General features: G+C 35.5%; 2 protein-coding genes across 3 annotated transcripts; one reads left to right on the plus strand and one right to left on the minus strand.

The window, feature by feature from the left end:
• Nucleotides 1-925: 925 nt before the first annotated feature.
• On the plus strand, nucleotides 926-8,814 carry gmppaa (GDP-mannose pyrophosphorylase Aa). Of its 2 annotated transcripts, XM_084421664.1 has the most exons (13): nucleotides 927-1,275; nucleotides 2,277-2,374; nucleotides 2,469-2,572; nucleotides 2,673-2,865; nucleotides 3,062-3,121; nucleotides 3,267-3,397; nucleotides 3,541-3,555; nucleotides 5,641-5,775; nucleotides 5,902-5,999; nucleotides 6,086-6,132; nucleotides 7,721-7,813; nucleotides 7,919-8,087; nucleotides 8,171-8,814. In XM_084421664.1, the coding sequence occupies exons 1-13, from the start codon at nucleotides 1,236-1,238 to the stop codon at nucleotides 8,269-8,271; spliced, it is 1,284 nt and encodes a 427-aa protein (XP_084277790.1). In that variant the 5' UTR covers nucleotides 927-1,235; the 3' UTR covers nucleotides 8,272-8,814. The 2 variants fall into 2 exon arrangements, with proteins under 2 accessions (XP_084277791.1, XP_084277790.1); XM_084421665.1 differs by lacking the exon at nucleotides 3,541-3,555 and having other exon boundaries at nucleotides 926-1,275.
• On the minus strand, nucleotides 8,810-20,443 carry LOC311298593 (rac GTPase-activating protein 1). Its single transcript, XM_084421663.1, has 16 exons — nucleotides 20,198-20,443; nucleotides 18,516-18,718; nucleotides 17,486-17,622; nucleotides 17,314-17,386; nucleotides 17,117-17,173; nucleotides 15,482-15,580; nucleotides 14,626-14,767; nucleotides 14,405-14,550; nucleotides 13,175-13,336; nucleotides 12,989-13,084; nucleotides 12,582-12,780; nucleotides 10,286-10,391; nucleotides 10,048-10,180; nucleotides 9,833-9,956; nucleotides 9,541-9,652; nucleotides 8,810-9,454 (listed from the first exon to the last, which is right to left on the minus strand). Exons 1-16 carry the CDS (start codon nucleotides 20,277-20,279, stop codon nucleotides 9,400-9,402), a joined length of 1,926 nt encoding a protein of 641 aa, XP_084277789.1. The 5' UTR covers nucleotides 20,280-20,443; the 3' UTR covers nucleotides 8,810-9,399.
• Nucleotides 20,444-24,750: the final 4,307 nt, after the last annotated feature.

A 24,750-nucleotide genomic window follows, 5' to 3' on the forward strand; every position in this document is an offset into this window, starting at 1 on the left:
TTGGTTGTAAATAAAAAAAGGAAGATAAAATAATTTTCAGCAAGCCGTGGGTTAAAGAAATTATGAAAATGTATGAGTGTATTCAGTGTAACCTCTATCCCTCCTTCTTATAATTCTGCATTAGCATGAAAGAGTCTGAAATGCCCCGCAGAGGACCTGCTTATCAGAGTCCTGCAGGAGTCAGAAATGGCCTCTATTCACACCTGGTGTACATGTGAAACCCCCTTTTTTGTCAGTTTACTGGACACAGCATCAAGATTGAGCATTTATTTGCACATCATTCATCTTCTGATACTGCAATGCATCTGATACTGGTATCAGTGTGATAGTTATTTCCCCATGAGTTTTTGAAAGTAACAGTTACAAATAAAAAACTGCAAATGTTGATATAGCCTATGTAAAGGTTAGAATGGAAAAGACCTGCCTGGAAGTCTTGGCTGGCAGATAAGACATGGCTGTGTGTTCATGCAGCAGGCTGCAAAATGTGTTTGATGTGTTTGTGTCCAAACATGCGAAGCGTTAACCACACCACAGCACAATACATTATTCAACCAGCTTTTGCATTATTATACTTTCAACAAAAACATAACATAACTTTTAGAACTATTTGAGTAAGAGATAACAATGAGCAGGATCTCGAAAAAAGAAAGTAGCCACACAGAACACAACCATTAATAAAGAGCAGAACATTTTTCAGTTTACTTGAATATTGTGAAAGGAAATTATTTTTGTATGTACAATAATGTAAAAAAAATATGAAATAATAAACTTAATGTAGGCCAAACAATCACAAGTGATAGAATTGTATTTTTTATCAAATAAAAATAAAAAATTTAACTAAATGTAATTCAGATTTCTTGTTTATCTGAATATGTTTAGGATTAGGATTACTTTTATTTTGAAAACCTCTTTTATTTTGAATCTCTGGCACTTCCGGAACTGTCGCTGTGTGATGTATTTGGGTTTTGCTGCTGTCATGTTGATTACCTTGGAATAGGATAGATAAAATATTTTGCTTGTATTTTTTTCTTCTTTTTATTTTATTTTATTTTTTTGTTGCACGTTGATGCCAATAATGTAAGGACATTTATGCATCAAAGTGATTTTCTTAAGGAGCTTGAGTACTTATCTCTTGCTCAACTACAACTACCTGTTGACTCCAGTCCAACGTCAACAACAATATTTGTATAGCTTTTTGGTTTTGTCATATATATGTATATAAGAAGCAAGTAAGCATGCTGAAGGCTGTCATTCTAATCGGAGGTCCTCAAAAAGGTGATGTCCCTCATACTCGAATCATTGAAAATTGTGTGAATGGAATAACTAGACAAATATGAAACACATAACGTTAAGTTAATCAAAGGACTTATGCACAATTCACCTGGTATAGTGTGTATAGCGGCCTATGTCTAATAGCATAATCAGTGAATAGGTGAATGTCTTATTGTTCTTACTGTTTATGACTAATATATAGCCTAGCCTATATCCACAGATGTTAGACTCGTTCTATAATTGGAGGTACATTTCATATCAACAAAAAAATTACCACAACAAAATGCTTTCTCTATAAAATGACTATTGGTTTCAGTTATATTTCTTCAGTGCAATATATCTGGTAGTTGCCAAGTTTTATCATTAAACATAATTTAGAAATTATAAGGGAAAGGATGTTTTCCCTGGTTAATTTGTCAACTATGTTATGGACAAACTGTATGACACTACACACTCTGATTAAGTGCTACTCTTCAAGTATCACATGTGTTTAGGGCCTCTTTTATTTATTATATTACAGTGACTGTCACTGTAATGAAGAATTACGAGTCATATTTTGTTATTTTGTGCAGATACTGTCACTAACTACAGCGCATTTTTTTAAATGATAAATCTGCCTTAAAGGTTTTTATTTTTTATTTTTTGGTCATTTTAAGAGATGTTATGCAAAGCAGGATATAAAATATACCCTACAAGAATAGATGCAGCATTGTCGTTATTTAAACACACACACACACACACACACACACACACACACACACACACACACACACACACACACACACACACACACACACAAACACAAACAAACAAACTCTTTGTCTGAGATTATGCTTTCCCTTAATGCATAAAATATTATTTTTGTGAAGAAAATTGTTAGAAAAATATAACTGTCATCATTGGACATGAAATGTATCCTAAATTCATAAATATAGAGTGTATGATTTTGTGAATTATGTTTATTTTAGAGTATATGATTTAGTATTTTCCTGCTGTTCATACAGGGACCCGGTTTCGCCCTCTGTCTTTTGAGGTGCCCAAACCTCTGTTTCCAGTGGCTGGAGTGCCAATGCTGCAGCATCACATTGAGGCTTGTTCTAAGGTATATATGCTCAGTTCATATAGCAATAAATAAATGCTTTATTGTTTCCTTGTTTAACATTTCATATATTGTTTGACCTTTTCTTTCTCTAAAGCTTCCGAATATGAAGGAGATCTTACTCATTGGCTTTTATCAGCCCAATGAAGAACTTAACAGATTTTTGTCATGCGCCCAACAAGATTACAAAATATCAATAAGGTAAGTTACTTAATTATATTACGTTTGTATTTATTGCTGGAAAATCAGAAAAGTTCCTTTAATCAAGTCTTTCATTTATATTGTCCTAAATCTTCCTCAGATACCTTCAGGAATATGCTGCTCTGGGCACTGGAGGAGGAATCTACCATTTCAGAGATCAGATCCTGTCCGGCGGTCCAGAGGCGTTTTTTGTCATGAATGCTGACGTGTGCTCAGAGTTTCCTCTGCCGGAGATGCTTGACTTCCAGAAGGAGCACGGAGACGCTTACAGTTTCATCATCCTCGGCACCACTGTAAGGAGTTCTTGTGTCTTGTATTTTTGTATCAAACCATTTACGTTTTATAATGCAGACTTTTCCTGGGCACAAGCCACTTATAAAACAGGATTCTCACTTGAGTATTAGCTTGTTTTTAACTTAAGATTTGGTAAGCGATCCATGATGTGGTTCTTAAAAATCAAATGAATAAACTTAAATCTGATTGTTTTAGGCCAACAGAAAACAGTCCATGAACTACGGCTGCATTGTTGAGAATGAAAAATCTGATGAGGTATTTGAGTTTTCAGTGTGGAAGGATACATTTGATATGCTGGGGATTTCAAACATTTTACTACAGTTAAGATTTAATTGATAATGAATAAAACATGTTTACATGATACCAAATAAGACCATAATTGTCTCATCATATCCCCCAGGTCTTGCATTATGTAGAGAAGCCCAGCACATTTGTGAGTGACATAATCAACTGTGGAATATACCTGTTCACTCCAGAGATATTCCAGCACATCGGAGAAGTTTTCCAGAAGAACCAACAGGACATGCTGTTGTGAGTGGGATAAATCCTGTAGGGTTCTTGAGTGGAAGTGCATGCATACTTAATCCATTTCTTTTCCTTGGTTCTCTTCATTTGTCTTTCCCCCTCCAACTCCTTCCTGTCTGCCATCATTCTGTTTCCTGTTCCATCATCAGATATTCGTATGAGGGGTAAGTTTGAACGTGGGCTGAAGCTCTGGTTTGGCTATGATGTAGACTGATTAGGAGCAAGTGTGATGTAGGTTTTGCAGTGAGCGCACGTGCTTGTTTGATCTGTGAACTAGATTCATGTTAGCATGTTGTGGTGTGATGATAACGACACGACACACACGTTTTTTTTACACCATTATGAATAGGCTTTTCAGGTTTGATCTCTGAAATCCACTTCGAACTGAATCCAGCAGAACCGCGGCCTGATACAAAGTCTGTTTTAATATTCTTTCATCCAAATTAAATTTTCTTTGCCTCTGAAACTACTTTTCTTTTTCTGTTGACCTTGACCAAGGTCTGGTGGATGGGAATAATAATATTAACCAATAATATTATAGCCTAACAATCAAAATCCAGTAAAATCCTAATGGTTAAAACTAAGTCCTAACCTACATTATTTGCTTTATCAGCGGCCATTGTTCCGGAACAGTTTTTTTTACCATAGGGATTTTAAAAAAGTGTTTGGGAAAGTTAGGGTAGGCAATTTCGGCAAGGGCCCACAACTTAAACGATTTCAAGTATTTAGTTGTTTATTTGTACATAATTTGGGCTTCCAGCTCATAAAACCCACGAAAACAGGATTTAAAAAAATTTGAATATTACATGAAATCACACAGTAATTACACAGTGATACCATGGTCATTGAACCAGGTTTTGGTTCTTTTGGCAGTGTGGGCAGGTGCAAATCCTGCTGGAAAATGAAGGAAGCATGAAGTGCTCTGAAAATGTCCTGGTAGACGGCTGCATTGACTCTGGATTTAATAAAGCACAGTGGACCAAAGTCCTCTTTTCTGATGAGAGCAAATTTTGCATCTCATTTGGAAACCAAGGTCCCAGAGTCTGGAGGAAGAATGGAGAGGCACACAATCCAAGATGCTTGAAGTCCAGTGTGAAGTTTCCACAGTCTGTGTTGGTCATCGGCTGGTGTTGGTCCACTGTGCTGTCCACTCAACGCAGCCGTCTACCAGGACATTTTCAGAGCACTTCATGCTTCCTTCAGCAGACAAGCTTTATGGAGATGCTGACTTCATTTTCCAGCAGGATTTGCACCTGCCCACACTGCCAAAAGAACCAAAACCTGGTTCAATGACCATGGTATCACTGTGTAATTACTGTGTGATTTCATGTAATATTCAAATTTTTTGAAATCCTGTTTTTGTGGGTTTTATGAGCTGGAAGCCCAAATTATGTACAAATAAACAACTAAATACTTGAAATCGTTTAAGTTGTGGGCCCTGAATCTATAATCTATGGAAGTTTAACGTTTTGAATGGAATTATGGAAATAAATAAACTTTTCCATGATATTCAAATTTTTTGGAAAGGGTCTGTATATATATATATATTTAAACCACTTCTATTATTGATTGCTCTCATGATGTCAAGAGCGTTTTAACCAGTATAACGAAAAGTGTTTATGAAAAACATTGCCTACCATAGCTTTAAAGCATTATAAGTTATGAACCACGAGGTGAACCACAACATTACAAACTTGTAAATCAGACAAAAACATAAAGGTACAAGACCGTGTACTTAACAGCTTTAGTCCAAATGACATAGTTAAAAACGATTATTTAAAAGTTTTCATTATGTATATAGAAACAACTTATTTTAAGTTTATTGCAAAACATATATATGTGTATATAAGGGGTGTAACAATATATTGTGTCACAATATATCACAATACAAAAATGCAACAATATCCATCGTGAATGGTGACAATCTGTATTGTGAATATTTCACCCAAAATAAAAAATTACTGTGTAAGAACAAAAATTAACCAGACTGTTGCACTCTACTAAATACTCTGATTTCCTCATAAACGTGACACGTTTTCATGTTGGTTTTAACACTCTGCATATGCAGCATTTACCTTTAATTTTCATTCATTTATTCATTCATTCATTTGTACCTTTTTAAATGACTGTCCATCATAGTGTCATTTTATGTCATACTCTGTCCTGGATATTAGAAAAAGTTTCCTGACATCACCAGAGGGTGAAAAGAAAACTTTTATTTACTACTATGCATTGTGTGCTGTTCTCAGAGAAGAGCAGTCCAACGGCTGGCATCGGGCAGAGGTGATCCGTCTGGAACAGGACATCTTCACTGCACTGGCAGGACAGGGCAAGCTATATGTGTACAAAACAGACCGCTTCTGGAGCCAGATCAAATCTGCAGGGTTAGTTCTTGACATATGCTGTATCATTAAATGTATGCTCTGATCATGTTCTCTGTAACCACATTTGATAATGTTTGTGTTATTATAGTTAATGTATAATTAACTATTAACCCTCCCCTCTGTCAGATCTGCGATCTATGCAAGCCGCTTGTATCTTAACCAGTATCACAAGACACATCCAGAGAGGTTAGCTACCAATACAGATGGAGGGCCGAAGACCAGAGGTAAATGCTTCGTGGAAATATCACATTTTTATGCCTGTAAAAGCTTTTAATGCAGTCCTTCTAATGCATTTTTTATTTTATTTTAGGAAATGTTTATATACATCCAACTGCCAACATTGATCCAACTGCTGTAGTAAGTTCTCTTTTATAGTTAAATTGATTAGAGTTTCTCAACACAATACATTTTCAATGTATTAAACATTTGCAACTTGCACTTCTGCGTAAAATGGGATGTTCAGCAGGAAATGTGCAAAATATTTGCAATAATATTTGATTTTATGTTAAGTATGTTTGGTTTGAAATTAATGTGCTGTCAAATCGATTAGTTTTTTTTTGTGTGATTAACTTTTTATTGAAAGTTAACATAAACATAAACATAGACAAAACAGCACTCAAACACTGACCGTCACCACAATAAAAGAAAAAGTCAAAACCAAGGGAAACATATGTACACACTTAATACCAGTAACATAAAAGACAAAAGAGAAGATGGGCCCATAAAATTAAAAAAGAAAACAAATAAACACATGTTATAGTCCTCTAAGGAGCATATTCAGTTCAACAACCAAATATCCCCAGTCCGACACAGTTTGGGGCTTTGCCCGGTTAAATCTGGCTGTTGAGTATTCTAAATTAGCCATTGATTGCACATTCAACAACCAGTGTTTCAGTAAATTTATCTCTGAATTAAACCAATATTCTAGAATTGTTTTTTTCGCTGCTGTAAAGCCACAAAATAGCATTCTCCTATATGTTACTTTAAAATTCAAAATGGTATCATCATTTAACAAACATAAACAAGGATCTGGAACTATGGTAGTCCAGAGTATTTTACCCATAATGTCACACACATGAGTCCTCAAATCGATTAGTTGAGATTAATCACATCTAACAAAAGTTTTTGTTTACATAATATGTGTATATATTATTATATTTATATATATTATACATATTATACATATGTCTGTGTGTGTATATATACTGTACATATATATATATATATATATATGTAGTATATCAGTGTATATGTATATATACACAGACACGCGCACACACAGACATATACATATATATATAAATATAATAATATATACACACACACACACACACATATATTATGTAAACAAAACCTTTTGTTAGATGCAATTAATCGATTTGACAGCACTAATACTAACATAACATTATTTTATCTGTGTAGTCTTGGTCATGTCAAAAGAAAAGTCATCAGTTCCCTAGTCAAGTGATTATTACAGTACATTTTTCCCAAACTTTTTACTTCGAAGGGCCAAATGTCAATCTTTATTGGGGGGCATGGGCCAAAAGTACAGCAAAGTGTTGCATTATATCCAACAATTGTATGTTAATATTTAGATTTTTTAAATCAAATGTACAAATGTAAAAAAAAAAAAAAAGAAGAGAGAAATGACAAATTAAAGTTTTCTCCAATTTGATAAGGCATGACAGACACGGGCCCTGGTTTGTGCATCTCTGCTTTAGAATAACATGCACTAAGGAATCACACACAGTTGGACCCAGGTCATTATTACTAAACCATATGGGGTCCATTTTTGGAAACGACGGTGAAAACTATTTTTGCAATTTCACTTGGTGATGTTAGTGGCGCAGAGATTGTTGTGTGCAAAATATTTTTGGACAGTTGACTTGTTTTATCATTTGCATTATAAATAACCATGTTATATTGGTGTTTCTTTCCCCTTCAGTTAGGACCAAACGTGTCCATAGGAACAGGAGTAACGATCGGCGCAGGAGTTCGTGTGAGGGAGTCCATCATCCTCCATGGTGCTACTTTACAGGTGAGTTCATGCCACTCTCTCTCCATTTTGCTTTGTCTGAAAATTGAAACCAATGACTCATAATAACACAATATACAGCATATAAACTGACCGTGTCTTCTGTAGGATCACAGTTGTGTGTTGAACAGTATTGTGGGCTGGGGCAGCACTATTGGCAAATGGGCCAGAGTAGAAGGTACCCCTAGTGATCCGAATCCTAATGACCCGTATGCCAAAATTGACAGCGAGACACTCTTCAGAGATGGAAAATTAACACCTTCCATTACAATTCTAGGTAATTTTATAGGACACCATCATGAATACATTATGTTTTTGAGTGATTTATCTAAACACATACTTCTCCCTCTGTCTCATCAGGCTGCAATGTAAATATTCCATCTGAGGTCATCATTCTCAACTCCATCGTCCTGCCACATAAAGACCTCAACAGAAGCTTCAAAAACCAGATCATACTGTAGTTTCAGTGTACGGCATTTGCATACAAATCTACAAAAAACAGATCTTTGAAAGTAAACATTAATAATGGATGAATCATCTGAATATTCAGGGGTGTTCATGTAAAAATGTCTGATGCTGTATTGTGCACAGATTTACCACCAGTGTCATCATGTCAAAGCTGGATAAAACAAATGCTAACATAATTCTGCTACAGAAAATCACTTTGTCAATCTGTTTCTGAAAAGACTTGAAATGTATTTTATTTACAGCTTGTTGGCTCCCTTGTGTCAGTGAAATGCCAAAGAAAGGTGCAAAAAAGGCAGGTTATTTGTGCACTGTTACCATTTCGTTCCAGCATTTAACATGTCATGTAAAACAAAAAACGGTAAGACAAATGGTAAAATCCTGTAATTGGATACCAGTCGTGTTGGTAATTGTTTTGAATAATTGATGTTTCTGTGACTGCTCTCTGTATGAAAGCCGAGCGCAGTGCAATAGTTAGACGTCTGCAATAAATTACATTTTGATTAAGTCACGTAAGGTAATAAAGTAATTTACTGCTGGCCTTGTAGAAAATCACAATGTCTCTATATTTATGGTGAAAGAGCTACAAGACCATCAATTATTTTTCTTAACCTTGAAAGGCCAAGACAAATTATTCAATTACAGACATCACATTAATAATAGAAATAAAATGCCCCAAAACATTTTTGCAGTTTGGAAAGAGTTAAAATCTCCCAGAGCTACTGCCTGACTTCTGAGGGCACTAATGCAGACGGTGCCATCCATATGTGACTTATACAAAGTACACAAGACATGAATTCATCTAGTTTATTTCAAATCAATATTTCACCGTGTTTATATTATACCGCCTTTAGATATTTTCCAGGACATTATTTTTACACATGATTATTATAAAAAACATTTAAACCCTTTACAAAAACAATACAAAGAGTGTAGTCTCATGTTTAAAGGTTCTTTCTTTCCGGACAGACTTAAATTCATAAGAAAAGTTATTTTCCAAGATAGGATATAAAGTGCTAAAGAGTTTCATTTCGCGTGGTAGGAAAAAACAGTTCAAGCCATTGAAGCAAAGTGTCCCAGTGCAACTATCTGGCACACAAAATACACATTTATACACACACAAATCATTTGGGCGATGTGAAGAATTTCTTTTTTCCTGGTTCATTTTTTGGTTTGCTTCTAGAAAGGAGAGAATTGTTATGAAAGCATGCAATAGTAAGCTCAAGACCAATACAATAAAAGTTGCATGAGGATTAGTAGCTTACGGGTTATTGAAAGTGCCACCAAAGTGCTTGATCCGACCCTTGATTGAGCCGCCGGATGTAGTTTTAGAATATTTACTCATCTCAGGAGAGGTCAGAGGTTTGAATATCTTATCTGAAAGACACATTCAGGAACAAAGTTAATGATTAAAGTTAAAATGTACACATTGTATTAAAAATACAAATAGAGAAGATCATGAGAACAATTTAAATGGCATGAAATTTGCAATAAGTGAGCAGTTTAACTTTAACCGACTGACTTAACTCAACACATGGTGGATACTAATGCACGTACCTCTGCTAGTGCTTGGACCGACATTGCTGATGTTGGAATTAACCACAGGAGGGACAAGTGGATCCTTCTCAGCTAGCAGGCCTTCCCAGAAATCTGAGGGGAACGACAGTAACCGAGCCACTACCTGTTGCAAAGAAGTTAGAATAGGTTTATTTCTTGAAATAGAAGATAAATACACAAGCAATTGATCACATCCTGATTTTCTAGCAACTCACTTTGGGTTGTGTGTTTGTGTCTCTCATAATGGTCATGGGAGAAGGTTCTAGCATCCCGTGACCGATGATAGTGGGGCCAAACACTCTGGACAAGTTATTCTGATCCATCTGACACGACGGACTATTCATTACCCTGAGAAACAACATGAATGCGGTTGCAAAACAAGTAAGCATGCTTTAAAAAAAAAAAAGTATACGAAGGCAGAGTTGCAGAAATATCTAAATTAAAGCATTTTACCTCTGCAAATGCAGTATTAGGAAGGCCAGGGTGTCTTTGTTAGGCTTCGGCAGCTCTTTGATATTCGTTATTAATGTTTCTATGCTCTTGTCTTCATCAGCCATCTCTGTGAGTGAAAAAAATGACTGTTTTGTCGAGCCAGCCACAGTATCAGATTCAATTACGCTCCATTACAAGAGCAATATATCCGATATTATAGGTGAATTAATCACTTTATCAACTTTTCTGACTTAAGGATATTAGTTTTCAGTGAGCAGGAACAAACACCTGTAGCAGCAATGCATTATGAAGGACTTTCTCTCATTTATATGCTACAACCATTCCTAGCCAAGGAAATTAGACAATATGACTCTCCCCATGACATCCAATCCAATTTATAATTTAAAAGGGAGGTACTTTACCCTGGAGTCATCCTGAATCTATGAGGGCTAGGGGAAAAAAAAAAACTCCATAATAATAGCAGAAGCACCCTGACTGCTCCTAAATCTGCCACTTACCCTCCATTCAGCAGCGGCGACTGAAATTAAAACGCTGAAAAAGACAAGCGCTGGTTTGGGAGATAACGTTCGACATTGATTGTTTCCGAGTCATCAGGGACTTGTCAACTATATCACAAGTAATGGGAAATAACCATCCGCCCCAAAATGAATGAGGGTAGCATACGTCCTCGTGCCTCAGGCATACACAAGCGCCAGACGCTTGTTATAGAATCCACCCTCTGCAAAATTGCAACCATTTTGGATAATCTAGTCAGACTGCTCAAAGAATACCAAATTGTGAAAGTCAAATTGAGACTATTAATGTCAGGACAAGATGGGTCTCCTGACAGACTCGATGATGACTGAGCGGGGAAAAAAGTTTTAGGGAGTAAGGACAATATGTTTGGGACATACAGTTTTTGAAACCAATTCAATGACTCGGTCCCACAAATGTCAGTTTTTCTGCACTGAAAACATTTCATCCAGTGTTGTAGTCGAGACCTGTTCATTCGAGTTTGGGTTGAGACCAGAGTAGGGCGAGTCTAGGGCGAGTCCAATGGATCACATGATTTTTTTTTGCATGGTTTGGAAGGACCAGTAAGCCCTGAATGCCTGCTGTAAAAACTACGGTAAGTTTTAAGTGCTCTTTAAATAAACACTGTAAATATTGAATTATAATATTTAACCATGAATATTTTAGCCTGAAAGCTTGGGGCCTGTAATATATATATATATATATATATATATATATATATATATGAAGAGTTCAGATGCAAAAGCCTCTTAGTGCCATCTGAAATTTTCTTCTAGAATGATCATTTTTATCAAGCTCGTATATTTAAGTTCAGTAATTTCACTTAAATGTCAATTCATAGGTAATTTTCATTGCCATTTAAAGGGATACTCCACTTTTTTTGGAAATAGGCTCATTTTACAACTCCCCCAGAGTTAAACAGTTGAGTTTTACCGTTTTCGAATCCATTCAGCCGAGTTTCTGATATTTAGAAGAATATCAGTAACCAGACAGTTTCTGGTCTCATTGACTTCCATAGTAGGAAAAAATATATACTATGGAAGTCAATGAGACCAGAAACTGTCTGGTTACTGATATTCTTCTAAATATCAGAAACTCGGCTGAATGGATTCGAAAACGGTAAAACTCAACTGTTTAACTCTGGGGGAGTTGTAAAATGAGCCTATTTCCAAAAAAAGTGGAGTATCCCTTTAAGTGAAATTACTGAACTTAAATATACGAGCTTGATAAAAATGATCATTCTAGAAGAAAGTTTCAGATGGCACTTAGAGGCTTTTGCATCTGAACTCTTCATATATATATATAAATTAATGTTTAAATTGTTTAATTAAAACAATGTTTAATTAAAAGTGATAGTAAGCTATTATAATGGGGAAAAAATATTTAAAAAATGCTTTTTTGAACATTATTTTCAACAACAAATTGAAAAGAGAAGGAGAAGGTGAAGAATAAGATGTTTTTGAGCAGCAAATCAGCATATTATAATGATTTCTGAAGGATCATGTGACACTGAAGACTGGAGTAATGATGCTGAAAATTCAGCTTTGCTTCACAGAATACATAACACTTATAAAATATACTCAAATAGAAAAGTTATTTTAAATTGTACTAATACTCCACAGTATTACTGTTTTTTAATCAAATAAATGCAGCCTTGATGAGCAGAAGATACTTTTCAAAAACATTAAAACAAATCTTACCAACCTCAAACTTTTGCTCAGTAGTGCATATTTAAATTTAAATTTAAATCCTTCTCCATAATATCATTATTAAGAAAACCTACCAGAAGCTTCCATAAACGTTTTGTGAAGCTTAAATGTTATGAGAGGCTCCTTGAGTTTCCTCAGGAAGTCTTTGAGGAGTCCACAGACAGCATGAACCTCTTCTACTTTGTGGAGCATCATAAGGCCTTTCCCACACATGTATTTCTCCCTCAGTTCCTTCACCAGTCGCTCTCCTCCCGGCACTCTGTAAATACCCCTCTACGTACCGCAGTCAGACAGAAAATATCAGTGAGATGATGAGTGAGATATCAGATCAACTGTATACACTGTAACTGGATGTTGTAATGTACTGCAATATGATTTGAAAATCCAAATTAAACTCAATTATACAGTGCTATGATTCAAGCCCTGTAATTATACTTTCAGCTTGAGAAACTATCCCTGTGTTGGTGTATTATTTAAACACCTCTTCAAGTCCTCTTCTTTCAATTTCATGAACACACTGAACAATCAAAGAGGGAATCCGTGGACGTGTGGAGGGGGCAAAGCTCTCTAATGTCCCCTATAAAGGGGGGAAAAAAACGAACATTTTAACATGTCATCTTTACATAAGAAAATGCATGTACACTACTACAGTATGAAAGGTGAATACCGTATTGGGCTGAGCTGAACCATGAGCATTAGGGCTGCACTTCTCCAGACATAGTTGTTTACACTCAGGATGGCTCACCACTCGACAGTCTCTGCATTTTACGGCCATCTTCCCAAAGCGAATCCTCTTCCCACATGGTATGCATGTCTCTGGACGAATCACCTAGAAAATTTTAAACGCTGACTTGGCGGTCAGTCGCAACATGCACAGTGCCATCAAACACAGACCCTGTTTACACCTGGCATTTCTTTTTTTAATTGTATTTATTTTAAATAATTCCAAGGTCAATTTATAGTCCCCTGCCTCTTACAATTTAAGGCTGTATTACTCTGGCAGTTTAATAATAATAACAACACCAACAATTAAAAACAAAACCAACACAATAAGATGTGCAGTAGAGCATGTTAAGGTCAGATTGGTGTTATCATGGGTCTTGTTAATTATTTATATATATATATATATATATATATATATATATTTTTTTTTTTTTTTTTTTACCTCAGCCACTTATTTTAAACAATAGTGAACTAGAAACAGGACGTTTGGCAGTATTTCCTTATTGAATTTCTTTTTTTTTACATTATATACATATTATGTACTGGAATAATAGCATGATGAACACTGAATAGTAACTATATTTTATATAATAAATTAATGTTTATTTAAAATGTTCATATAATAAAATAAAATATATTTTTAGATTAAGTTTATATTAAATTATAGCATTGGATGACCCAATGGAAAGTATATTATAGCATAGCTTTCCATATACAATGGAAAGTATATTATAGCATATAGCAATGGAAAGTGAGACCCATTAAAATAAATAAAAAACTATTTTATATGGACTTTTTCACATATTGTGATGACATATTCTCAGAGTTATTCACATCGTAAATCTACCAAAATTATATAATTTTTTTTTACATTTTCTTTTATGTACATTTATAAAACTATACATTGTGTTATATTACTTTGGCATTAAATGACAGAAAACTAGTTAATGCTGCTGCGTGAGTGTTTCTAATACATCAGCTGAGGGAGTGATTACAAATGTAACTCCAAATCTGACATCTTTCTCTCTTCTGACCAATGTAATCAATCTCTTGTAAAGTCATAGAAACTAATAGAATCTAATACATGTTTGATACATGACTCAAGAAACAGATGTAAATACCAGGTGTAAAAGCCACGCAACATGTTGAGAAGTACTGCTGAATGGCCTCCTACTGTTTTTTGCTGAAATACATGCTGGGAAGTCTTATCCACGATGGGCATGAAGTGCTGAGGGACGGCCGGCTCAGGGGCGATCACCTCCATTTCAACAAGCGTTTCAGCCTCTGTGACTTCACTATGTGCCCACACAGACGTTTGTTCTACATGCACGACTCTGGTTAGTTTGGGAAGGTTAGAATGTGTCAGTGAAAGTGGCGCCTCCGAGGCTTATTTACCATCAACAGACGGGAAATCTTCATTTCTGAAAGCCCTGGATGGATGTTCTGGAGTCTCCTGGGTTATGTCTATTACCATGTGAATCTGACCTCCACTCTCTGGGGTAGTGACAGACGCCTTCACAACCGTTGTCTCGATTTCCTTAGCACATACACACAAAAACACACACAAAAAATCCATTTGAAGCCAATCATTCTTTCTGCTGGAATGGAAGACCCTTAGAGTAGCATAACAATTGGTTATCAAGCTCATGTCCACGTTCCTGGCAACAAGGACAAATGTAGTTTCTCAAAGTGCCAAATTGCTTTGCTTCTCTCTTAGTGATCAGTGCCAGCTGAGTGGGAGTGATACGAGTCCCATGGAGGGAGACAGACAGGACATGGTCCACTGCTGTTCTCATCCGAGAAGTGTAGTGGTGGGTGTGGCCAATATGATGGCAAGCAGTCGGATGAGGGACTGATGAACGAACGAGCTGATGAGAAACGACACCAGACTAACCTATAGAGGGGATATTATGATCCCCCTACTGATAGAAGGGGAAAAAAATGAAGGAGACTCTACATTTCACAAAACATACCTGACATTTTGCTAACTGTGTGCTACAATCCCAACTGACATCTAAGCCAGGAGGAGCCATTTCATTAAATGGCAATATAGGATATATATTTTATACTGACTTTAACAGGATGACTCAAACGATGCATAGCGGCATCACATATTCAATACGCAGATCATTTCTGCTTAATGTTTTCCTTTTCGTGGATTTTTTATACTGAAACGCTTCTCTGCATTTACTTGTTTAGAATAAATGAGATGGAGAAAAATAAATATAAGACTTAATAAACTTCTACCAACCTTCTCCATTGGTCTTGTCCCTAGTAGATCTCCTGAACGCCCGCTGACTCTTCCCCGTTTTGAAGTCGGAGGACCAACACTTGGGCCCATTGATGAACGCTAAAAAACAAGCACTGATAAAGTGAGACACATTACGACTAGCACAAAACTATAGTTGCGTCCCAAATGAGGAACTATGCACTTATACACTATGTACTAAATCGTGTATTCGTGTAAGGTTATTTTGTCATTCAACATTGGAGTCTGAGAGCCCCTCCCCCTCCGCTTTGTATTTAAATCTGCGACAGTTGAGTGCATGAAGTGTGCAACATTCTACTCTTAGGATGTGTCTGAAATCGCCCCCTATAGTACACTATTTGAGGGGACAGCCATTTGTAGTGGTGTCCGAAACCATAGTGGACGTTATTGAGAGCACTCATTCAATCCAACAATGCACCACAATAACGAGTGTTGCCGATTTACGGCAACAGCTAGAGAATACCCATAATGCATTGTGAAACACGCTGAATGAATTCCCGCGTCTGATCAGAAGACGGCACCCGCAGCTGAATCATCCATCCATCCATCCATCCATCCATCCATCCGTCCAATGGGGCTTCAGCGGAATATCATACAGGTATAAATTCCTTTTTAATTGATTATTAAATTGTTTAATTAAGGTTTATACATAGTTTCCATGACAGAGTTCAAGATAAATCTTTTTATCTTACAACTGGAGCTGCCTGTTTGCTAAGTTTCAAATGATTAATAAACAGCAAGCACAAATTATGCAAAAGTGGCAGCCCTTCCAGCCCACTCGGTGTCCGAATTCACTTACTCGTTTTCATTCACTCGGTAAAGTGAACTATATTAGTGGAGTAATGTAGGGAATAGTGAATGAGGGTATAGGGGGCGATTTCAGACACATTCTTTGTTTTTCCGGCTTATTAAGTTCAGGTCATTAAAGTGTACTTTTTCTTTTAAAAAAATGTAAGTGTGAACACACTACTCACGCTATGCATACAACACAACGGCATAAGTACGTACATTATATAAACTATATACTAGCACACATAATGACATCACTTTTATAACCTGAGAAATCTGAAAGAGTAATGGGAATATCAAATTTAGATCTAAACATTTTTATATTATAACAACAAAATACAACAACATAACACATTCTATTGTAATGACACAAATACTACTTATAAGCCATAATTAGTGCAGAACCTTAAATATTTCATATTCATGTTATAACTTTTTTTTCTACTTAAAACTATATTTGGAATCCAAGCTTTTCCAATTACACTACAGTTCAAAAGTTTGAGGTGAGGTAATAATTTTTTTTTAAATTGATCAAAAGTGACAATAAAGTCTTACATTGTTACACAATATATCTATTTTAAATAAATGCAGTTATTTCACTATAAAACTTTCTGTTCATCAAAGAATCCTGAAAACCATGCATCCCGGTTTCCACAAAACAATTAAGCAGTTTTTAACATTGATAATAATAAATGTTTTTTTGTGCAGCAAATCAGCATATTACAGCTTTGCCATCACAGGAATAAATTACATAGACACAATATATGTGTAGAAGTATATATATTTTTATATAATTTTTTATAAGTACTGTAAACTAGCAGCACTTACTCTTCTCTCACGAGCTCTTGACTTGAGAGGCTTAACAAAAGCTGTGCTGTCCAAGTCCTAGAAATCATATCAGTGAAATAATTTTTTAGAAACAATTGTTTTGAGCTTTTCAGTGATTTTTATGCATATTCACTTTGCTTGTGTCTGACAATAATCCTACATCATGAATAAAAATGATACTAAATGTGATACTTCACCAAATCATCATCCGTTCTGTCATAACTAATGTCAGAGTGCGACAGGAAGGAGGACTCATCAATCACTGATAACCTGATATAAAGACACATGATGGAAAACAGCATTGTGAAAGGGGGGAAAAACACCAGCGAACTGAGAACTAAATGAAGAGCATGCTGAACGTTGAGGTACCGTCTTCCTCGGTGTTGTGGGACACTGGCTCCTTTATGACTGAAGCTGGTCAGCATTGACCTCTGCTCTTCATTGAGACAGGCACTTGACTTGCTGTCATGCACCAGTATGTCACAGATCAACTGCATCTGCCGCTCCTGTCAAAATAATTAATAAGACACCATAAGTATCATTAATATACTCTCACATGTGTAGATTTGGAATTAAGCCTTTTTCACAGTTATTATTTGATTCACGGAACCGGACACCAGTTATCTTGCCAAGTAAAATCTTTATTCGTCAGCATAGGAGAGAAACTTGAGAAGATGTTGTATTCGTGCCAGGTCCATGTGTTCGCAATGTTTCTCTGCCGTAGTACAGTAAGATTGAGCTTATATACACCACTGAGTGACTTTCAACTTTCTTGTAAGGTAGAAAAACATGTTGCTTAGGTTTAAAAATGGAATGTATATGCCATGCTTGCACATGGTACAATCCACTATCCCTCGGTGTATACATTTGTGGTACATTTGCATCAGTTGAAACATTCCTTTCCTTGTAAAGAACATGGCAATTGTACACATTTAATGTATCATCATCATTGGAACATCTCTGCTCAGTGAACGCTGCATTGCACACATACCTCTAAGCAAAATATATCTCATCCCAGATCTCTACATATGTACAACATACTCTGACTTCTACAAAATACATTATGAAATTATTATGAAAATTAATAGAGAAAAATAATACTCAAAAATAACATTAAACAGTAAAAATTTTAGTCTTCACATGGATGGTCAATAAATCAAAGAGCACTTCTGTTTGATGAACTTTCATTAACACATGAACATTAAGGCCCCTGTACTCAAAGACCCTCTCAGCACTTGCGGCCCTCCACCAAGTCCATAAGTTGGTCATGTAATGCTGGACTGACCAACTGGACACATAACATAACATAACATAACATAACATAACATAACATAACATAACATAACATAACATAACATAACATAACATAACATAACATAACATAACATTCTCAACTAACCAGGCACTGGTAGTCTGCCTCAGCTTTGTAGCGCTTCTTGATCTCCACGTCTAGCTGGTTTCGAGCATGTTTGAGTTTGACCTCCAGAGCAGCTCGAGCAACATCAGACTTCACTAGGAGCTCCTTCTGTTTTTTCAGCTCCAGCTCTGCATGCAGCCATTTCTTCCGGGCAGCTTCAAAGTTCTTCACAACCTCAATAAATTCTTGAAGATAAGAGACAACTGGTGAGAATTTAATATGGCGATATATTCTGATCAAAGATGGACTATCAAGGCAAAACATGCATATTCTAAAAGCAGTTTTTTCTTATACTTCTAGCACAAAGATATGACGCTGTTACACAACGTTTAACGATAGAAATGTGGGTAATTTGTGCTGAAATAAGTGCTTTTAAAAAATAACTACTTTCCCTTTTGCTTCTAAAACCCCAAATGTTAAATAAGATGTATTGCTGGCTTTCAAAAGCACGGTACAAACAATACACCTTACATTTTTTCAGATATATAAATTATCCCTCACGTTACACTGTAATTGACTTGACTTGCCTTCAGTTTTACCTCCATGTGAAAATAACAGTAATTTCAAAATGATTATTTTACCTCGAAATGATTTTAATATAGCCCTGCTGCAATGGACTGGCCATCCATTCATGGCGTTTCCCTATGACCCGAGACGCTGGAATAGGCTCCAGCATCCCTGCGACATATGACAAACGGTTTGGAAAATGGATGGACGGGTGGTTTTAATACGTTCTTCTGACACAATGAAAACCCAGCAGACATATTATTGAAGTTCAAAGCACTGTTTTATTATAGACTGGGCATGCAATTTTCAGAGTTGTGATTGCTATCCGAGACAGTAATGTTCTTTCTGGTTTGGATTAAATGGGAGATTAATTTAGCCTCAGAAAAAGTAATTCGTAGAAAAATACCATTTTACAGTGAGTATTTCAATACTACCATTTCTGATGGATCATGTGCCACTGAAGACTGGAGTAATGGCTGCAGAAAATTCAGCTTTACAATCACAGGGATAAATTACATTTTAAAAAAGAGAAACAGTTGTTTTAAAGTGTAATTTTCACAATATTACTGTATTTTTGATCAAATGAATGGCAGCCTAAGAGTATTCATTCGAATACAAAAACTCTGATTTTAAACTTTTGAACGGTAGCAACATGAAAATTTGGGGTTTTAAAAACACTGGAAAAATCACTAGCGAACAACAGATCATCATCATCCATCAAATTCCTAAGGAAGATGGTCGTGTACACCAATTTTCAATCCACTGTCAGGGATCTGAAGAGGCTTTTGGAACCAGGATGAATTAGTTTTTGAACACCTTGCTCTGAGACCAGCATTCAAACAAACCAGAGCAAAAGCAAATATGAGCATGCCAAAACAAGTGTACCTTACACTGTAAAAACTGACATCTGCACAACACACATATGCTGCTGGTGGCCCACATGTTTAAATAAACCACAAAGAACAACCAAATATGAATGCATTAGAAATAGATAAACAACAAAACTAAACAATCAAGCAAAATTATGCTTTTCGAATGACAGACGTATTGGACCTAGGGGACAGGTAGGTTTTAATTTGAGAGCAATGTCAAATATAAGATAAGATATAATATTAAAATTTTAAGAATTCAACTAAATAGGGACAATAATATCTTACCGAGCTCAGAGTAAGTAGCTTCTTCTATAGCAAGCCTTTGCAAACACAGACTGAGGACTTCTTTTACAAACTGATCCCCCATGGTCGAGTCAGCTGATGATCCCGCATCGAACTCAAACAAGTCGTTTTAAATGCGTCACGTGAGTGTAATGTCACGGTCACATGGATGTAGTTGTATCTCATGCAAACTGGACTAACGTTTCTGAAATTTTGCGTTTGGACTATCGTTCCGGAAGTCCATCCATCAGCAACAATTGGAAAGTTCTTCTTTTCAGAGCAACCTGCCTTCTGAGACAAGGACAAGGTAAGAAGTGGTTTGAAACTTTAATTACAGATGCCATGTGATTGCTGCTGATATCCACATTGAAACGATGCATATTGTACCTGCATTTTTATTAAATATTTTCAATACAGTTAGGCTAATAACAGGGTCATTTTCAGTATAGGCCCATGATCTAGTCTTGACTAGCTATGATTTGAGTAATTGGCACTGTGGAAGCTGGTGTTTATGTATTTATTTATTTACTTTTTTTTTTTTTTTATGTTACTACTAACTTATATAAATGTTACTGCATCTGAAACGGCGAATCCAAAAAGCTTGTCATTCATGAGCATAATATATATATATATATATATATATATATATATATATATATATATATATATATATATATATATATATATATATATATATATATTAATATAGGCTATTTTATTCTTATATTATATTATGCTATGTCCCCTGTATTGGACACCAGGACTCAGTTATTGTTATTGTTATTATTATATATTATTTTTTTTAAAGGCATGAAATTACATGTATAGGCAAAAACAATGGGATTTTTAATTTCATTCACCAATCAATTTTTTGGTTTCAGGTTTAGGTTTTTAAGCAAACTTTGCATAAATGTGATTCTCAACTATGTATGAAAGATATAATGGAATTAATTGATATACCATTTTACTTTATGCAATATGTGGGTAAAATGGCCATGGGTAGTCCTATTCAATACAATGTATCACACATTATCTAATTTGCATATGAATGTGTTCTTGGGGCAACATGTAATGAAAAAAAGGCAAAAAAATGGCAACATTTTCATAATAAATTGTAATATTTCATAGGAATGTTGATATATAATTTCTTTCCCCGTTCACATGTGTCTCCCAAAATGCCTGATAAACATGCTTTAAGTCCTGGTGTCCTCTACAGTGGATATGTATAAAATCAATGCCCTGTTTTGTAACAGAAAGTCATATTTTGATTAGAAACCAAATAACATGTTCCTGAGATGTTGATTTATTACAAACAATTTTGAAAAATTTGTCAGATTTAAATGATAATTGCAAAATATGATCACATTTCCACAAGAGTTCGACATTTGATCACTAAATTAATGTCAGCCATTTTTAAAGATCAAGGAAAAGTTTTTGTCATGGCGTAACCTGCAAACATTTGATATCTCTGAAAAGCTCTGAATGTGACTTAAAACTGTGACATGTATGATGTCAGAGAAATTCACTAAAAGGACAAAAGTCTATTCCTGGGTACCAGGAGGATATAATACAATCACTATACATCATCTTTAGCCTAATGCATGTTTAAGTAAACAGTTTTAAAGTCAATGTTTGGATATGAATTTGAATGGATAAACTACTGTAATAGAAACCTCTTTTACTCTTATCTTGTCCTAACCCAAGCCACTGTAGCCAGTAGAGGGCAGTCAAGGCATTTTGTGTTCGGCATCCACTGTTGTTGTACCTTCATGGGGCTGTGTGAGCTTGCTAGTGATTAGGGAGGTGTTTGAGCAAAGCTTTGTTGTGTTTGCTTGACTCAAGAAAATAAGCTTCTCTGTGATATCATGCTCTGAGTCTCCGCTGCAAATGCTCCATTACACAAATAATGGTTTCTGCTGCTACTGGAGTCACTTTAATTTAGCACCCAAAAATCTTATTACAGTCATTTTTAACATGGCTGCTTTGAGCATAGGAGATCAAGAGCGGTGGTGTTTGGAGAGACCGAATTCAATTTTGCTGGAAATAAAAGACTTGCAACACCAGGTCTTTCTCATTGTTGAAACTTTAACTGGCTTGCAAGGCCTCGGTCACTGTTTGTGGAATATTGCATTTGAATTTTAGTGCTTTCATGGGTTTCATATGTCGTCCCTTGCATAGCAATACAATCATTGATGTTCTTCAGCCATGATGGCAAACATTTAGGCTTAACTGGCTGGACTAGATTGATGATTTTCTTCTCATTTAATATTTAATTCAGCTAATTTGTAAGACTAGAAATATAAAGGTATAGATAAGATAAAAGTGGGTCTTCTAATTGTACTTCAATGAGTATTGTTTTATTTTTAGTTATTATCCTCATGTACTGTCTCTGTTTACAGCTATGGACTACCGATACCTCGTGTTACATTATTTTAGGATTAATATCAAGGATAAATACAAAATATTAACAATATTTTTTATGTTCTTCTCTATTTGTCTTTTATGACCCGCCTTTTGCTGTGGATTTCGAAATGTTATGTGTTTCGAGAAGAATACCCCCACCCCCCGACCCCCCCGCTAAATTAAAGCTCGTTCTTACTGCGACATTGATAAAAATGTATTTGTTATCGTGTGTGCTGTGTGGAATGCCAAATCTGTTTTTCTCTGAGGGCGTTGGGGTATTTGCATTTATAAACTCTCAAAATTATCCGTTTCTGATGGCAAATGCACATTTACTTTAGCAAGCGAATGTTGTGTTAATCTGGGGAAACATACATTTATAAAAGTAGGGCCTACATCATTTGTTTCATAAATGGACATGCCATGCAGTTGTTTTCTGATTAATATATTTATCTGCCATTGTTATGTAAAATACAAGATATCCTGATCATGTAGACTATTTTATTACAGATTAATTTGTAGTTAATGATTAGTCATGAATTAATCACCCCAGAGTTGAATTTATAAACCGATTTTTAAAATACATGGTTTTTTTCCCTTTATTTTTTTTATTTCTGTAAAGATGTAAATTATGTTAATTTGGATGGCACTCTATAGCAAAGAACAAATAGATTTCTGGAGTTCTGCCCATAAACATTAAAAAGGCCATGTATTGTCTGTTGGCTAATATTAATGTTTGCTTTACAGTGCATTGGCTCATTAGGAAACTCATTGCCTTTGGCTGAGTACACAGCTCAGCAGTTGAGATGCTAATCTGAGGACCAGAGACGAATGTGTTTGATGCTAGTCTCCATTTAGTCAACACATTTTACTGAATGAGCCATTTCTCTCATTAAGTGTTTACCCAAGAGAGGCGTTTATTCTGAGAGCATTAGTCTTGATTTGTTCATCCTTTTTATGAGATGTGCTGTCCATGAATAAAAAAGTGAAGATGACAGATGTGTGGTGCTTCGTAGTTCGTACTTGTATAAGTGCAGATTGTCACATAAAAGATTCTCAGAGCTGTTGAGACATTGTAGACCTCCCATAAGGGTGCTAGGGTCAAATCTGATCTACTTCATGTCCTAAACACAGGCCATTTTTCTTAACTGTCTTGTTGTTGTAGAGTAAAAGGGAAAGCAACCAAAAGCAAAAGCTCAACACAAGCATATGAAAACAGTCAAAATGTATTCAAATCCTGGCTTTTGTCAGAATGCAGTGATACATATTCTGAAGTGATTTCAGTAATGAGACTTAGAGGTTCACTTCACTGCAGGGTTTTGCTCCAACCCTAATCAAACACACCTGAACAATGAAACAGTTGAATAAATGAATGAATTAAACAGTCAAATGAATGAATCAATCGAACGAATGAACAAGTAAATAAAAACGAATGAATGGACAAATCAATTGAACGAATGAATCAATCAATCAATCAATCAATGGATCGAATGAATGGATGGATGGATCGAATGAATGAACGAATGAATCAAATGAATGAATGAGTGAGTGAATGAATTGAGCAAATTAATGAATCAACCAAACAAACGAATGAATCAAACAAACAAATAAATGATCAAATCAATCGAATGGATCAATCAGTCAATGGATCTAATGAATGGATGGATAGATCGAATGAAGGAATGAATGAATGAATGAACAAATCATTCAAACAAATGAATAAATTAATCAATCGAACAAACGAATGAGTACATCAACTGAATGAATGAATGAATGAATCAGTGGAAGAATGAATGAATGAATCAATGAATGAATGAATCAATCAATCAATCAATCGAATGAATGACTCAATCAATCAAATGAATGACTGAAATAATTAATCTACCTAAAATAACTGAATGAATGAAATAATCAGTCAAATGAATGAATGAAAAAAAGTAGTCTTGTAAAATGAAGCTTTACATTAACTTTGAAGATACATTTCTTGCTCTGACCCATTTAAAATCGTAATTTTGGCCACCCCTGAAATGGGTCATTCCATTGACATTACCTGAGCCGTTGAATTAAATACGTTATAAAACCCCACTCATTCAAGGACACACATTTATTGCACGGACAGAGCAAAAACATGTTTAAAATGCTTGTGCTGCGTTCAG

The sequence above is a fragment of the Rutilus rutilus genome (genome assembly GCF_951802725.1).
Source record: "Rutilus rutilus genome assembly, chromosome: 10".
NCBI lineage: Eukaryota > Metazoa > Chordata > Actinopteri > Cypriniformes > Leuciscidae > Rutilus > Rutilus rutilus.